At 36.3% G+C, this 18580-nt stretch overlaps 1 protein-coding gene across 3 annotated transcripts; it reads right to left on the reverse strand.

Moving 5' to 3' along the window:
- Positions 1-1392: 1392 nt before the first annotated feature.
- On the reverse strand, positions 1393-4997 carry LOC122275762 (bidirectional sugar transporter SWEET2a-like). 3 transcript variants are annotated; one of them, XR_006228695.1, is made up of 7 exons: positions 4705-4988; positions 3135-3171; positions 2836-3052; positions 2573-2731; positions 2366-2485; positions 1651-2066; positions 1393-1546 (listed from the first exon to the last, which is right to left on the reverse strand). XR_006228695.1 is itself a non-coding variant. In XM_043084980.1 (6 exons), exons 1-6 carry the CDS (start codon positions 4763-4765, stop codon positions 2045-2047), a joined length of 597 nt encoding a protein of 198 aa, XP_042940914.1. In that variant the 5' UTR covers positions 4766-4997; the 3' UTR covers positions 1393-2044. The 3 variants fall into 3 exon arrangements, 2 of the variants coding, with proteins under 2 accessions (XP_042940914.1, XP_042940913.1); XM_043084980.1 differs by having other exon boundaries at positions 1393-2066; positions 2385-2485; positions 4705-4997; XM_043084979.1 differs by having other exon boundaries at positions 1393-2066.
- Positions 4998-18580: the final 13583 nt, after the last annotated feature.

Genomic DNA, 18580 nt, shown 5'->3' on the forward strand with positions numbered 1-18580 from the left:
TTGATTTATTACTTTCAAGGCAGATTGAGGAACATTTTTCAAATAAAAATTGCACCGGAAAGTAGTCTGGAACACAAAAATGGAGGCAACTTTTTGTTACTGACTCACTATTCACCCACCCTTCATGTGAAAAATGCCAAAAAGTTACTTACATAATAATTTTTTGTGTGTTTATCATTAATATTCTTTGTATTTCCGTAGCACTAATTGATTTATAAGTAGATTTATTAATTTAATTCTGTTATAAATTAAATATTATTATGTCAACAATGAAAGGTGAACAAATAAATAGATATCGTTTATTCATTTTATAATATGATATATCAATAACTTTTGAATAGATGAATAATTAGAAAACGTCTAAAATCAAGCCACAGTATAAAACAAGTTCTTTGCACACTCTCTCGCTTAAAGAATGAAAAAGGTATACACACAAGATTAAAAGCTTTACAATTAAAAACAATTATATTAAAAATATATTTCAAAAAAATGTGGTGGATGTGTCCCCCCTAAGGCCCAAAGGTGGTCCGACCACCCCATTTAGGATAGTTGGCAGCCACCTTCAAGATGGTTCTCGCCACCCCGGTGATGGTGGCTAGATGCACCCTGGTCAGGGTGGTTTACTAGCAACCCCCAACTAGATCTGACTATTCTAGTGTCGAATTTAGACAAATATAGTCATACTAGCGCCTGTAAATTTTATGACACCCGCTCGGGCCAGGGACGGCCAGCATCTCGAGTGATTGCTAGATCAATTTTTTATGTGATTATTCTAACTATTTCTCGAGGTGTAAAAACTAAAAGAAAATACTTAAGTTACAAATAAATTATATAAAAATAAATTCACAAACTAATGTAGCTTGATATAGTACATTAAATTCTAAAATTACTTTTATTATAAAATAGATCTAACGGATTTTATGAAACTATCTTAATTTATGAATTTACTTTATATAATCTTTTTGTATCTGTAGCAGTTCTCAAAACTAAAACCCGATACTAACAGTAGTTGCAAGCTCTTTATGTAAAGATCATATCTTCCCAATATAACTTGATGATCCAATCAGTTGGATTTTTCTCACTTTCTATATGAATTTTGTTTTTTTATCCTTATTCAACTATTATGGAATTTAATGTTAAATACTTTTATTACTAAAAAATAATTTATACAAGGCTCCCCCTTAAAAAAATGTGAGATCCCTTTGAAAAAAAATATTTTATTTTTATGGTGAGTTTCAGTTTTTTTTTTTTTAAATGACTATACGAGACTGAGAAGCCATAAACTTGTATCAAGCATTACTCTTAATTAATCAAGATATATAATTAATTCAATTATAATTCAAATTATGAGTTAAATTAAATAGCATGACATGTTATAATAAGAAAAGAAAAGAAAATAAAGAGAGTACCTTTTATGATTCTCTCAGCTTAGTTAATGCTTCAAAGGTGTATTATCCAACGAAAATATGTGGTTCAAACAGGCTTACAAAACTTACCGGACTAATTCAAAAGTACTCATCAATACTCCAAAGTTTTCCTTATACACCTACAACAAACACAAAAACTCAGCAAGGTAAGGAATATGACTATTCCATAAAAATAAATGAAGCATTATTGAGTTCACCGAGTTGGCTGGTGTGACATATATACCAAGCACGCAGGCCATTGTTTTGTAAAGGACAATGTCTGCAATGCTTTCAGCAGCAAAAGGAACTGAACATGAGCTCAGTTGCCCAACAGATAACCTCTAAGACCAAAGATAGAGCCTTTGTAAAGTTTAGTGGTCCATGCCTTCCATGTCTTCATTTTTCTCGGTCGCCAGTGTTAAGGCCTATATGATGATATCAGTTTCTGTCATATAATATATTCAGGTGGTGGACTTCTCCGAAAAGATAGATATAGAAGAAGACAATTCAGCATGAAGCTTTATCACATTCTGTGAACAGATTCATTCAAGCATATGGATTTAGTAGAGGTTCTCTTGGGTCTCCTCCAAATGTACTGCTATAATAGGAGTACAAGGCCAATTGAACAAGCCCTAAAATCATTCCAATTCCGTTTGGAACCTGCATCCAAAAATAAATAGAAGTATAAACAGTAAGTATAAGAAACAAAAACTCAGGCATCTTTTGGACTTCTAGCTTTGATTCAGTCAATTAACAATCGTGCAAAGCACTGCAACAGGACAGTACTGTGATGTGGGGATAATTACTATCCAACAGCATAAAACTAAGAGTTCTTTCTTCTGTTTTCCTTCAAACATGTGCCTTATATTATATGAGTAGCATGAAACAATCAGTTGCAGTCGTATGCTATGGAAAACACAATCCTCATATGCCTACGAGGCAGGAAACATGATACTTACATAAAGGAAAGGATCGTACTTGAGCACACCATATGCAAAGAAAGATAGACTCATCAAGAAGGTTGAAAGGGAAAGATAAAACGGCATGAACTCAATGCTTCTTGTCTTAATCACCAATTTCTGGCACAAAATATTGCGAAAACATTAGGAAGGAGGCACCATACAGTCTAAAATCAAAATGTGTGAGATTTTTTTACAAGAACTTACAATGATTAATAACGGTGAAGCAAACATGGCAATGAGTGAAGCAACGCTAAAAAATCCAACAAAAGTTTGCCTTTCATGAGAATCGAAAAATCTCAAGCTTACATACACTGTGGTCACAAATAGGGCAAAAACTGCTACTAACAAACCTGACATCTTTAGCTGCATGAAAAATTTAATGGAGCATCAGATTAGATAATCACACTGAATGATGAAAATGAAATTCAAATTTTCCTGCTAAAGAAGATTCAGGGTGTGACGCTTACCTTGATAGGTTTGTCAGCAAACATAATAAAGATGCTTATGTAGATTAACTGGAAAACTGCCCCAATTGAATTGACTGTAGCAACCAGGATAATACTAGGCGACACTAGTGGCATTCCATACCAGAGGCATATCAAGCAGTTTAAGAGAGCATATACATAAGGCAATCCAGAGAATTGCTCTGTTGACCTGTTTCTGATGATCCTCTTAAATGTGGGTCTGGAAAACATAAAGTTCAACATCATTATTGGGTTTAGAACTGTTCCTTTATTTCTTTAAAAAAAAAATTGGTACAACTTACATGGGTGACACAAACAGGCCAAAAGCAAAAATGTTTCCTGTAATGACAAATGGGTATTAGTTTGTCTATCAAACATAGTAGACATAATCAAGTAATGAGAGAAACAAAGCTGATTGGAGAGTAATAAGTACTCGGATATTCTATAAGTAGTACTCAAGCACTCGGATATTCTATGCTTTGTACCACCCAGGATCTTAGATTGATTTACAGTCAGAGCAGTAGAGGTTTCTTGCCATCACGCAATGTCATTGAGCCCTTCTACTAATCATCCCTACACCACATACCATACTTGATTTTTTATTTTTTTTATTTTTTGCTAAACTAAAGGAATTCTTCTACTCATCATCCATAGAACACACATTTGGTAAGAAAAAAAATAAAAAATAAAGTATGGTGTGTACTGTAGGGATGATGAGTAGAATTTTTCAATGTGATTATATCAAAGTTTGAAACCACTGCCATGTCTACCTACTAGGATAGGATTACAGGTGATTTCTTTCTACCTTGTCATTTCTTGCCCTTACATGTGAAGAAGGTGATGATCTTTAGTGATGTCTTCTTTGCATTTGATGGACTAATATACAATCAACTCAATGAACCTATTCAACATTCATTTGATATAATGGTCCGAGGAGTCGTAGGTTTAGCATGGTAGCCTTTTGTAATACCAACTGCAGACCTATTTGATCTTCAGCCCAAACAACAGTTATCTTCATGAATGGAACACTATGGTAGAGGTGGATTTATGCAAATTGATCTAGACATATAAAAAGCTTTGGAAAACTCATTTAATTTGCAGTAATTTTCGTTGCAACGAAACTATTCAAGAGAATTTGAACTGTTAAAAGGAAGACTTTATGCTTTTGGTATAACTCCAGACTCGATAAAAGCTAATTCATATTTAGCAAATTCCATTTTATAATTTTTTTATATGCTAAATAAAATATGAAGCCCGTTGAAAAAAATAAATAAAATATGAAGCCCCATCTGAGTCTTGAAAAGAAGCATGGGAAGCAAAGGAAAGCGAGAGATGAAGATTCTTTCACATTTGTGCAATTATCCTTTCCTATCCTACATTCTTCTGAAATGTAAAACAAGGAGAGCCCTTCTTTTTGTGCATTTCTGCAATTATCCTTTCCTATCCCTTTAGAAAGTTCAAATTATCCAATTTATGTAAAAACACTCAAACAGTATATCATAACATATATAAAAAATTATTGGATGAAATTCACCATCAGACGACATTGCCCTGTGATATTCAATATTGGTAAGCAATAACTTTACTACCGGCAAGTTCTAATTAACAAATTCATATTATCTCATAAAACTTTGGACAAAATCAAAGGAGCTGGAAGAATAAGAAAAGAAGAAGCAATATATAAAAATAATAGTGGAGAACTGAGAAGTCTTCGTAATTCAAAATCTCAGGCCATAAGTGCTGCAGACTTTTTCCAGAAACAATCAAGGGTTTGCTTCATCTACATCTCAGAAACTAGTCAAACTGCATTTCAAGCGGATACCAGAAGAAGAATAAAGAGGTAGAAAAGTGTGGAAGGAGGAAAAGGGATACCAGCAAGACCAGCAGCTTCACTGCAAACTGAATAAACAGAAGACAGCCCAGTTGGTAACATTTTGGAATGATATTCAACTCCACTGATCACAATTCGCACCTGAACTCTCTCTCGTCTCTCCCCTGTACTCCTTTGTTCCTTTGTGCATAAATTGTTCACAAAAATGTTTGTATATTGTTGTGCTTGGGTGACATATTGTAATATTCAAACATATCTACGGTCTGCCACACTATCTTTCTTTTTTTCCATTGATGTGGAAACTTTACCCTTTTCCTTTTGTCCTCTTCAGATTCGAGTGATTGAAAGCAGCCTAATATTATTTAACGGTCAGGAATTGCATTGAAAATTGTGGTTTAGATAGCTCGCCCCCATCAGAAAATACAGCATTTGAGAATAGAGAAGGAAATATATCACCTGTGAATGATGACGTTTATGCATGTACATTGAAGATTTCTTACCGGATTATCAAGCATGAGGAGTTTGTCTTGTGATCAGTAAGAAAAATGTATTTATTGATGTGAAAATTTGTCACTATAATTAGCATACAAAATCTTATATTTTTTATTCTTTTTAGAGTTTTGCTACATACAAATACATTCGAGTACTAATTTGTGTACCAATACTGATTTATTCATACTTAAAATTTAAATTAATATTGTTTTCAATAAAATCTACTTTTTGATCAATCACATCATATTGGTGTACAGATTAGTGCACAATTATGCTTGCAACTATATTTTTCCTTCTTTTTAATCATACTGCATCATATTGTAATGATGTATTCACGCACTGACATGTTACTAGCAAAACTCCGTCAATAAATCTTTATCTTTTCAAATACTATGTTATGTTGATAAATAAATCCTACATTACTTATAAATAAGATTTTGAACTATTTATAAAGAATGAGTAGCACTCTTATTTTGAAGAGTTTTATAACGAAAAAGTAAAGTTGCGTACTAATTTGCGTACCAATACTGATTCTTTCATATTCAAAATTTAAATTAGCATTATTTTTAATAAAATCTACTTTTTGACCAATCATATTATATTAGTGCACAGTTGTGCTTGCAACTAGATTTTTCCTATTTTGAATTGATTTTATGAGATGAATTAAACCTATAAATTTCTTCATGATATCAGAGTCTATCAAATGATAAATAGGGACCCACTCTATTTATCTCGTGACAAGGAGCAGAAAAATATTGACCTATATATGAGAGAAGGTGTTGATAAATAAATTGCACATTGTTTGTAGACAAGGTCTTGGATGTATTTATAAGGAATAAGCAATTCTCTCTTGTTGAACCAGTTTTATGAGATGAGGTAGGGTCATGAATTTCTTCATAATATTTAATAATATTGTGTAATAAATGATCTTTTTAGGTTGCAACAGTGGTATTTGCAAAAATTTTATTTTTATCTATTGAGTAATGTTATATACAGTCACTTTTACGTATTTTCTGCACATTGTACTGATATGATTTACCATATCAATTTTTTTTTTTTAACAATCAATTACATTAATTGAATATATAAAAAATTATATAAAAGTGACTGTACCTACAAATTTTATCATCTAAATTATAAACAAGGGGGATTTGATGCTTGGCATGAAGAGCACATAATTTCATTGTGAGGGATATTCGTGGTCTCGTCTGGCTTGGCCCTGTACAATGGGAATATCTTTAGTCATTTTCTTGGGTCCCCAAGATGGATATAGCCCTCGAAATAATTATATGGAGTATTTAAGATATTTGGTTGGCCATGGTTACCCCTTTTTATCTTGTCGTGATTAAAACTCTATTTTTCTTTTATAAATATATGAGAGAAAAATAGTTTTAAAAAAACTGAAAACCATACAAATTGCTGCACAAAATCACAACGTTAAAAACAAAGAGTAAAAAATAACATCATTTTTAGCACATTTATGTCTTTTAAGTTATCAGTCAATGACAAAGGTTTTCTATCGTGTGAAATTTAAAGGATTATAAATTATTATATAGAAATGTTATATACAGACGTGAAGTATAGAAGTAATATTTAATTATTTAAAAAAAAATAAAATTATTATTTAAAAATTATTTTTTTAAATAAATTTTATATTTATTTATTTATTTTAAAATAATTATATGACGTTTACATATTTATTATTATAAATATTATTTTTTATTACGATAATAAGAGGCAAGAACATGATATTCCCAATGCTGAATAAATATTTGCTGTTAATTAATATAATTCCTAATTATGTGAAACCCCGGTAGCTAAGCTGCCGGCTATACTACTGCTTACAACTCAACCTTATCCCCGGACCTAAAAAAAATAAAACAAAAAGCCCCCTATCCTTACAATTTGGATAAGCTATCCTAGTGTGCCAATTTGTCAACGTCGAAAATAATGCTATTGGACTGGGAGGATTTTACATCGGAGCTGTAACCATCGATATCGTCAATGATATGGACACGAAGCCAAATACAATAGAGACTTGGTCGTTTATGGCAAGATTATGCATTGAAGAGTGATAGGGTTACAATTTTTTTATTATTTTTTTATATTTAGTGTTTTTTTTTTTAATTTTTAATTTTATTTAATAATTAAGAAAGTAATTTCGTTAAGAAATTATATTTTTTTTAATTTTTTCAATGATGAAGAATGTTAAAAAAATATTTAAAAGAAAATGATAAAAAAAAACAAAAAACAAAAAAAAAAACTTCATATTCTGTTCTTTATAAGTAATAAATAAGTAGTAATAAAGCTACTACTCTTATGCATTTAACCCCAACCACAATCTTCCCCTTAAATAAAATGATAATTATATTTGGAGGGATATATTCGTCCCTTGTCCCATAATGCCCCGCAAATAGCTAGTAAGGCTTACAACCCAAATGTTGCAAGCCCACTGACTAATAAGGAAGGAGAGGAATCCATGTCAAAATAGGAAGAGGGAATTGTGTTCACATGAGCATGCCTTTAACCAGATGACTCGCTAAGAACCTCACTACATTAATTGGACCAACTAAGAGTGTTGGCCAGAGATCTCGGCTGGGGATCTTGCCTTCGACAAAAGTTGCCACATTAAATGCTATGGTTTGTCCCCCCAAGGCAGGAATAGATACCCTGAGCACAGAGAAAATAATGTCCCCATTGGAAGATAGAAGTATAAAAGCCTGGGAAAAGGTATAACTCATCACACACTACTAGTCTCATCATCTATCTTTTTCATTATGAGGTGCAAACTGACTTAGGTATCGGATGTGTTTTTTGGTATTCCGAGTCTCCAAGTTCTCTAGACTTAGTTGACTGGCAGAGCAAGGTGGGGTGTGAAATACATCCTTAACAGTAGACACTAGCTATCAAATCTTCTTAAGTAAAACTAATGTGCCTTTCATATGCCGCCAGCGACACAGTCCTAGGCAAAAGTGATTAAGAAGATATCTCAAACGAAGTAGAGGAGGTGTGCAGAAATGGAGGAGTAAGCTCCCCTGTCGCCCCCTGAGCTCATCAAATAAGCGGTGGAGACTAGAGACAAGTGACACATGAAACAGAGAGGGGCCGATGAGCCCCTGGAACTGATTACATTAGATTAAGCTTAGCCTAAAAGGAAGTCTAGAATAGGAACCAAGATGAGACCCAAAGTGGGGTTGCAGTTGAAGCGGTTGCTAGTCAAACACAAAGACGTTTTCACCTAGAGTCATGAGGACATGTCTGAGATTGAAAGGGACATGATTGAACATCGGTTGAGTGTGAACCCAAAAGCCAAGAAAGTTCAACAGAAATGCGGGAGCTTTAGTAACGAGAAATATACAACCATATCGGAGGAGGTTGACCGCCTACTAGCTGAGAGATTTATTAGAGAGGCATATTACCCAGAGTGGGTTTCTAATGTGGTTTTCATAAAAAGGTAAATGCCATGTGGAGAATGTGTGACGCCTCCAAATTCCGTTTGGGATCAGACGAATATTTGAACCGTCGAGACATGCAACACAAGGTTACCTGCCCCCGTTCATGACATATAAGATGCAATATTCCTAACATGCATCTAACAATATGCAATATTCGCAGCGGATAAATTTTTTTTTTAGCAATACTATGCACCAAATTGAAAATATCCCAAATGCTTAAAACATATTTCATACATAAAAATCCATTGAACAACTAAGATCACAACACTAGTCCAAAATGGTTATGATCCAAAAAGTACTAGAGATGCAACTCAATCGTACAAGTAGTAATTTACATTAATTACTATATTAACATTTATGTCGCACCGTCGCTTAGTCAATTGTGTCTAGTTGATCAGCTCCTGATTCTCCTTCAGGTCCTGTAACAAGATCTACCATTCGGGAAGAATGGTAGTTGGGACTACCAAAGTGAGATTTGATTACAAATCTCAGTAAGTTAACAAAAAAAACTTCCACACAAGCTAATAATGCATGGATGACAGTAAAAGCATAAATGCATAATCAAATTCATAAGTAATTAAAGCATAACTTGGTGTACAACATAGCATAATTGACATAACTTAAATTGAGACATGAACTGAACTTGACTTGACATGAACTTGATCTGAAACTTGACTTAGCATGAACTTGTTTTGAAACTTGAATTAACATGAAAAATACATACTCCATAGTTGTTGTGGCCCCATGTATTCTACTTGTAAATATATACTTCACAGTTGTTGTGGCCTCATGTATTCTACACAAACTTGACTTAACATGAAAAATACATACTCCACAGTTGTTGTGGCCCCATGTATTCTACGTGTAAATACATACTCCACAGTTTTTGTGGCTCCATGTATTCTACGGAAACTTATTCTTTAACTGCTTAAATACATATTCCACAGTTGTTGTGGCTCCATGTATTCTATGTGTCACAATTGCTGTGTCTCACGTAGTGTATGCGCCACAATTGCTGTGACCCCATACATAAGTAATCAAGATAAAACGTGACTGAAATACGAAATGACTGAAGCCCTGACGTAACATAACTTGACTTGAACATAACTTGAAATACATGACCAACTTGAGATAGAAACATTTCGTAACATGGCATAACATATAATAGACAATATATTTAACATGACATACTTGCAACAGTGAATATTACATGACTTGACATACATGTAATAGATGGCATACTTAGCATGACGTACTTGTAAGGTACAATAATACATGACAGAATATATTATGTAACAGATAAAAATTTGATGACAGAATAAATTCTGTATAATAGACAATTACGTGATAACTTGACATGGCATGACATATATGATAACACACATACATATACTGTAGTTCCTTTACTTAGCACACATACGCAGTAGACTGCTAGTAAGTTAAAAGCTAACTTACCTCAATCTCCGGGTTTCTTATAAAACTTCAAGTGCGATCACGAGGAAACTGTAATTAGTGATTCTAAAAGTTAGAACTAAATCACTAATAATTTGAAATATGGAAAATACTAACTTAAATAGTAAAATTTTCATTTTACTCTCTACATGTGGGAAAATGACCGTTTTACCCATAACTTAAGGATTTTGCATACTAACTCCAAAAGTTTTCAAAATTTACATTTCTCATGTAAATTTTGTCCTAAACTTAAATATCAACTCAGAAAAATTTAAAACAAAACACAACTATGAAAAACACACTATGGCCGAAACATCCATAGGCCATTTCCCTTGATTTTTGTTGCAATTCCTTCCAACTTCAAAACTCATGTTTAAACCAAAATTTTGCAACAAACATCTTCCAATCCTAAGTTCAAAACCATACTTAAAACATCAATTTAGAAAAAACTAATAATTAACACCAAACTTTTTTGTAAAAAGATCCAAGCACTTGAATCACAAGTTTTGACATTAAATCAAAACATCTCCAAGAATTTCAAAAATCAAATCTTACTTCTAACATATTCATAATATCATCCTAACATCAACCATGCTTTAAATCATCAAACTAAAGTCACTAAAATCACAAAATAACATTTGGTGTTTTTGGTTTTACACTTAGTCCAAAAATAGAAACTTTTTCCTCAACTAGTTTTGATAAATCTCTTGATCTATGACTTATAAATATATGATCTTCAAACCAAACCATCACATGGTTTAAAAAAATGTCCTAAAACATATATAAGCTTCTAATTCAAGATCACATGGTTAGAAATTAACCAAAACATAAATTTAGCCAAGAATATCCACACTTTGGCTTATCTGAATATTTCTTTGCATAAAATTTCATATCTTTGAAACTAACATCAAATATCTTCAAAATAATAATATAACATGTATATAAGATGCTTAGAATCCTCCAATAAAACTATTAAAGTCATTAGAATAGGTTTAGACCACCAAAGAGTTAAACTTTCTCAAAACAGAAACTGTTTTTCTTCTTCCAGTTTCTAAGTTTCTAAATCTAAGAAAATATTTCATCAAAACCTTTAATCATGCAAAAATCCTCAACCAATAGTCACATATACATGTTAACAATACTCCATAAAAATTTCGGACCAATATCTATCCATTAGCTTGGTCAAAAACTCCAAACTATAACATATTCTCCAGTTTATCTCCCAGAATGACCTTTCTATAGTTTATATAATATTTGACTAACAAAATGATCTTTAAATGGGGAAAATAAGATATCCATATAAACTAGACTAAAAAATGAACAATTTATATGAAGGAGATTTTATGATAAAATACTTACAAAAACTTCAAAATGGGCGTGCAAAAGAACTCCTAAAAGCTGTCCGAGAGAAAGTATTTGATATTCTTTTAAAGGAACGTGTAAATGAAGATAAGTTTGTAGGTGATGGCTGGAGTTACTTATGGACGAGATAAGGAAGATGATAAGGCTGGAGTTGAGAGTTGAGTGTAGTTTTCTCCTACCCAAAATATCTATAAATGATTATCTTATAATATTCTATCCAATCATATTTACAAAAAATCAACTTAAGATATTTTTATCTAATAATATCTATCAACTTAAAATATTTTTACCCAATAATATTCACGAAAATTACCTCAAGATATTTCTTTTTATCCAATAATATCTACAGTTTTGAACAGACGTTTTGTCCGAAAATATGAAAAAATGTTATTGCGCCATAAGACTTTAAATAACCCTCCGAGTCTAATGGCACAAACCATAATATATTTTGACACTTTTAACTATCTCCAATAATCAAAAACACACTTCTGATACTATAGTAAATAATAACACTAACTATGTAGTTAGACAAAAACCTATACGATTAATGGATTTGTGAAAACTTATGGGGTTTTCACGAGGTTCCTAAAGTTAATAGAAATTTCACAATTGAATTTCTAACGGGCTGTTACAGGATGTGTGTTGACTTCACTGACTAGAACAAGGCATGCCCTAAAAACATCTTACTCTTGTCGTAGATTGACTTTATCATGAACTCTACCATCAGGCATAAGATGTTGAGTTTCATGGATGCCTACACTAAGCATAACCAAATCCAAATGAGCCCGAGCGATGAAGAAAATACGACATTTATAACAAACCGAGGACTATGCTTCTACCAGCCTACCGGGTAATGCCCTTTGGATTGAAGAACATCAGAGTGACCTATCAAAGGCTATTAAATCAGATGTTCAAAGAACAAATCGAACGAAACATGAAAGTCTACATAGATGACTTGCTCATCAAAAGCAAGGATTTAGAGTGGCATACGACTGACTAGGGGAAATGTTCACAATTCTGCAAAAATACAAGATGAAACTTAACCCCATGAAATGCACCTTTGGAGTGGGGTGGGCAAGTTTCTTAGCTTTATGGTTTCAGAAAGGGATTGAAGCTAACTCAGAGAAGATAGAAGCCATCATCAACATGAAGCCCCTTAGAAACCTCAATAAAGTTTAGAAGTTGGCGAGCATAATCGTGGTGCTTAACAAGTTCATTTCTTGATCAATGGAAAAGTTCCTATTATTTTTTCGGGTGATGCGCAAGGTGCACGATTGGAAAGATGAGTGTGATAAATCGTTTGTTGGACTCAAATCATACCTCTCTAATCCCCCCTCCTGAGTTAGACCATGCAAGGAGAAACTTTCTACCTATATTTGTCCATCACACTGAAGGTCGTATCAACAACACTAGTAAGAGAGGAAAATGAGGCTCAAAGGCTAGTCTATTACACAATCCATATGCTGAGAGGGAGGAAAAATAGGTACCTACCTATGGAGTTGTTACGGTTCGCTTTAGTAGTAGTTGTCCATCACTTGAGGCCCTACTTCTAACCACACCTGATAAAAGTGATCATCAAAGCTCCCCTCAACTGGTCCATCGAGCTTAGTGATTGCGATATCAACTATATATACCAAACTGCCATCAAGTGACAAACACTATCAAACTTTGAAGCAGAGATGAATAGCCCTCTCGATGAGGAACCTAATCAACCAGCCGACCATCCCTAGCATGTCCATGTCAATGGCTTGACTTGTCGTTCCAGCGAGAGGTAGGGTATACAAAGTGTCAAACTCTAGTGAAGAAAGTTATTACTCAGTAAAGCTTAAATTCAAAACTACCAACAACGAAGTAAATATGAGGCTCTACTCGTTAAAGCAAGGATGCTAAAAGCAGTAGATGTGGAAGTGAAGGCATATTCTCAAGTGGTGGTAAACCAAGTTAGAGGAGAGTACGTGGCAAAAGGTGAAAGGCTTTAACTCTACCTATGGCAAGTGTGGGAGGAGCACGAGCATTTTAGAAATTTTGCTATAAGACAAATCCTTCGGAAAAACAACTGGAAAGTAGACAAGTTAGCACAGACGACTTCAGGAATGGACGATGCAACACTACCTTGGGTAGTGATCAAAAAGGTGGTAGGAAACCCCGCCATAGGGCTAAAAGTCTCAAAGGTGAGGACAAAAACGCTCGAGTAGGCACAAGAAATAACCAAGTTCCTAACCATTGAGGAACTACCAACCGAGAAAGAAGAGGTGAGGAAAGTAAAGAATAAGGCGGTTGGATTCACCCTCCTGAACGAGACCTTGTTCAAGCGAGGTTTTTCCTCACCCTTGTTACGATGCATATCACTAGATGAAACTCAATACATAATGGGAGATACCTTGTTCAAGAGAGGTTTTTCCTCGCCCTTGTACTGGCCTTACGCCCTCAGGCGCCTTTGTTAGTTGCCTCAACCTACCCATTCTCCTGTTAATATGATGAATTTCAATCCTCCTTTACCCAGGTGCATGGGCCCACTATGTCTATACCCTATTGCGCAAAGAGCCATCAGGATGGGATTGATGTCAGTTCCTCTAATGGGCTATGTAGAATTGATGTGTATTCATGGCATTTAAAGAAGAACCTTGAGAGTAAGAAAGACGCTTGTGTAGAAGAGCTATCAGGGGTTCTATGGGCCTACCAAATTACCATGAAAATCCCAATTGGAGAGACCCCAATTTGCACTAACATGTGGAAGAGAGGTCGAAATCCCGATAGAGATAAGGGTGCCAAGCTATAGGGTCTAACTAAGGGTGCTACCCGCACCCTTGACGGCCCGTGTCCTGTGGTTTGGCCCCCTAAAATCTGGCACTGCACCTAGTGGGCTGGGTGCTCCATCGGCATTTTGGGAGGCAGATTGGCCCCCTAGTTTGTCCATCCCCGATCGTCTACCGCCCACCCATGGTGGAGAACAACAGAAAAAAGTAAAAGAAGTCCAAAACAACAAATCTACAGATCAATCCCTAAACTCTATAAATTTATCATCCAACAACAAATCTAAGAAATTACAAAGTATATAAAGTGACACATGACAAAAAAAAATTAAAATTAAATTCACCATCATGACATACAACAAGAGTCAAGACCACGATTTGAGCAAAGGAGCTACAACTATGCTTCAAGAAGGAGACATCGAGAAGAAAAGTCAAAAACAGAAAATAGGAAAAGGAGGATGAGGATGAGAAGAAAAAGAAGAAGATGAGGAGAAGGAGAGAAGGAAGAAATCATGGAGGGAGAGAAACTAAGAAAGAAGATAGGAGGGGAGAGAAGATGAGAAGCAAAGGGGGGGAGCGAGAGAGGGAGAGAGTAGGGTTAGGGTTTTTTGTTTTTATGTGTAAAATGCAAGTATGAAATGACGTCGTTTTATACTTTCTTTTATATGTATATATATATCTTTACTTGGGCCAGGGTTGGGTATAATGTTGGAGGGCCTAGGCCTAGCCTGCCCCTCGTCGCAACTCCTGCAAAACCTATGGGCGGGGCACCCTCCTGCATGGTGCTGGCAAGGTTGCCAGCGTTGCCTAGGCAGTGGACTGCGGGGTGACAAAGGCGATGCCCTACCACCCAGCCCTAGGTCCATCATTTTAATAAAAAATAAATGAAGAAGTCCTACTCGAGAATTTGGACTTAGTAGAAGAACTTAAAGATAGGGCAGAGTTGAGGGTAGCAATCACCAAAAGGTAAACGTAGCAATACTTAAACAAAAAAGTAAAGCGCATGCCGTTAAGGTAGGAAACCTAGTCTTGAAAGAAGTTAGAGTAATTTTTCAAGAAAAAGATAAGCTTGGACCAAAATGAAAAGGATCGTATGTGGTTACGGTTTGCCCCAAACCCTGGGCTTACTGGCTAAAAGATGCCTAGGGAAAGGAATTGCAACAACCATGGAATGCAGAGAACCTCAAGAAATTTTTTGCTTAGAAAACTCTCTTGTAAGAACACCTTATAGAGCACCTTAGCCTGGGCTCTATTAGCTCTCAGATCAACTCTGAACACCACAACCTCTTTCCCGAGAGGCCCACCTCAAGCCTCCGAGTTGCAAAGATGGGATAGAAGAGAAGAAAGAAGGAGCTCGATGAGGGGGCCCACACCCCCATCGAGCATCGACATAACTGGGGCCTTCGCATCACCCGCCTCGGTCTCTGACATGACCGGGGCCTCACGTCACCCACATTGCTTAGCTGCTTGTCTAATGCCTCTGCGTCCCTCGTTGATCAACCCAGTGACGTAGACGTCTTCGAAACTACTAACGCCACCGCCTCTAACCCATACGAAGTGTTGAAAGGCAAGAAAGGTGTGGAGACCCTATCCTTGCTGAGGTCCACGACCAAGGGGTTATCCCGAGACATACTCCTAGAGCCCCCAGACAAAGTGGGCACCCTTATGACTGAAGAGAGGATCATCTTGGTCGAAGTGGCGCACCCCTTGGCTCATCATCTAGGGAATCGAGCATGCTCGAGGCATTTTTGAATGCCACGATGGGTTCACAAAAACCCATCAAAGTAGGATCAAGAAAGACTGAGAAAAAGACCATCTCAAGCTCTTCCTCCTCCTAGTTGAGGACCTCGATCGACCTCTAGTCTCCTGATAGGGTAGACGCAACACCAACAAGCGTGACAAAGCAGGATGGACATATCCCATCGCAGCTAAAAAATCGAATTCTACCTACTCCAAGATGGCATCTATGCCACACAGGGCATACGATTCATGTCGAGTTGATTCACAAGTCCTTGACTGTGGCGAAACCTGCTAAGACTAACCATGGCCTAAAAAAGAAATGGGCATGCCCTACTCAAATTCAACGCTACTACTGCTCCCCAATGACTTGTTAACTACCTTACCCTCAGTATGAGGTGCTTTCCATTTCCCCTCCACCATTAGATTAGATGGTCTCTTTGGACCCTAAGAGGTGGATGGCATCCTCAAGGGACAGCGACCATTGAAACATGATTGATCCAGTGTCACCAGGAACCGTTCAATGTTGGGCCCGATCAATAAGGCATTGGTCTAAACCTCCTCATGTACCCCTAGTGGTCTATGATCTACGAGCAAACCACCATCAAAAGAGCTTTTTTCCGGTTGGACAATTTACGAAAATTCCTTATCATCTGTAACGACTCCCCACACAGCTCTAATAGGGTATTCTTGGCAGGCAACCTCACAAGTAGGGAATTCCCAACCATTACCTAATACGAAGAAAAACCTCTTGAACCATTCCTTGACACTAGAAAAGCAGGACTCCATGCGGGTGATCGTGCACTTGTTGTTGAAACAGAAGCTACATTGGTTACCTTTGTGGCATTGCACCTCATGCGAGAAAAAGAACTCTCTAGCCATTAGATTGGGATATTCCTCCCCCTTGGCTCCCAAGATCAAGCTCCAAATAATGCAGCATAACATCAAAATCCTCCATGAGTTGGGATGAAGCTACAATGGAGCCAACATAAGAAAGTCCAGAACCTCTCGACCAAGAAGGTAGAAGGGGAGACACAAGCAGTTCAAGAACATGGAGGAATATAGTGCGACCTTCTCAACAAACCCCTCCAAGTCAACGACACCACAACAAGCTCCATGAACCTCCAGAACAAGGGAATCAGTTACCCTGTAAGAGTTCCTCACCATGTCCCAATTTGATAAAGATGTAAATGCAGATCAGTGGTACTCCTTGAAGTATTGGTGGTTCTCGGGCCTTAGAGAAACTAGAAGCTCCAGAGTTCAAGGAAGACCCATTCGTATGTGACGATTGGGAGCCCCAAGAAGAAGGACGAGAAGGATTCTTGGGTGCTATTTGCATTGAAAAAAAAAGGATGGTTAGGGTTTCTCGAGGGAGAGAGAAGCACGAAGAGGAAAAAGACAAAAAATTTTTGAAGAAAAGGCAAGGGTGAAAAAGGTTTGATAAAAAGAAGATGAAGGCGAGGACCTAGAATTTAAATAAAGAGTCAATGTTGATTAAACTACTCCGAGTGAGAGGGTGACATGCGTCATTGAAGAGGAAAAATTGGGAGCAAAATCCCATGATCCTCACAAAAATGAAAGGTTGTGAGTGCTGAACCATCATGCCTCGTCTCGAGAGGTGGGATCATGTGTGGCAAAAAAAGATATTTTAAGAAGATGGGATACAAAACGTTTATGGGTAATAAAATTCCCACCATGCATGCATATTGGGAATTTGTGGGGGTAATTGGAGGGACATATTCGTCCTTAGTCCCATAAGGCCTATCGCATGGCTAGTAAGGCCCAAAACCCAGATGCTGCAATCTCACCAACTAAAAAAGAAGCAGACGGAACACATGTCAAAATAGGGATAGGGGGTTGCGTTCACACCAGCACACCTCTAACTGGATGACTCACAGGGAACTTCACCACATTAATTGCGGTGATTATGAGGGTTTGCAAGAGATCCCAACAGGGGATCTTATCCCCGATAGAAGCTACCACATTAAATGTGATATCTTGTTCCCCAAGGTAGGAAAGGATACCCCAAACACAGAAAATAATGTCCCCATCAAAAGAGGTAAGTATAAAAGCTTGGGAAAAGATATAACTCATCACTCACTACTACTCTCACCATCTATCTTTCTTACTCTAAGGCTCAAACTGACAGGCATCAGAGGTGTTTTCTGGTACTCCAGACCTCCAAGTTCTCTTGACTCAAGTGAGCAGCTGAGCAAGGGGGGTGCGAAACATGTCCTTAACAATATTATAAATTAATGTAACTTGGTGTAATCTATTAACTCTTTTTGTAGACAATCATGGGGATTTTCATGAACAACCAACTGTCATGGTCATGGATTTAGCAAAAACTATCATGATCATGGATTTGATTGTGGAAGGGTTTGCCTCAACTCTAAAAGAGTTTGTTTTGAAAGTCTAGAGACCATATATATTCAGTCTTAAGGAGTTTGATTGGGTGAGAGCTTGGATGGTGATCTAGAAAATCAATTTACCCATTTAACCAGCACGAGCAAGCAGACAAGAGATGGAATAGGGTTAATAAAGGACCAACCAACCCAAATGGGGGTGGGGGAGGTTGCCTTTCAAACCAACTGCTCAACAATGGAAAGTTGGCGACAAAACATGTAAAGTCTTGAACAACTTTACAATTGGAGAAATTCAAATCA

This window comes from Carya illinoinensis, chromosome 9, assembly GCF_018687715.1.
Source record: "Carya illinoinensis cultivar Pawnee chromosome 9, C.illinoinensisPawnee_v1, whole genome shotgun sequence".
Classification (NCBI taxonomy): Eukaryota; Viridiplantae; Streptophyta; class Magnoliopsida; order Fagales; family Juglandaceae; genus Carya; species Carya illinoinensis.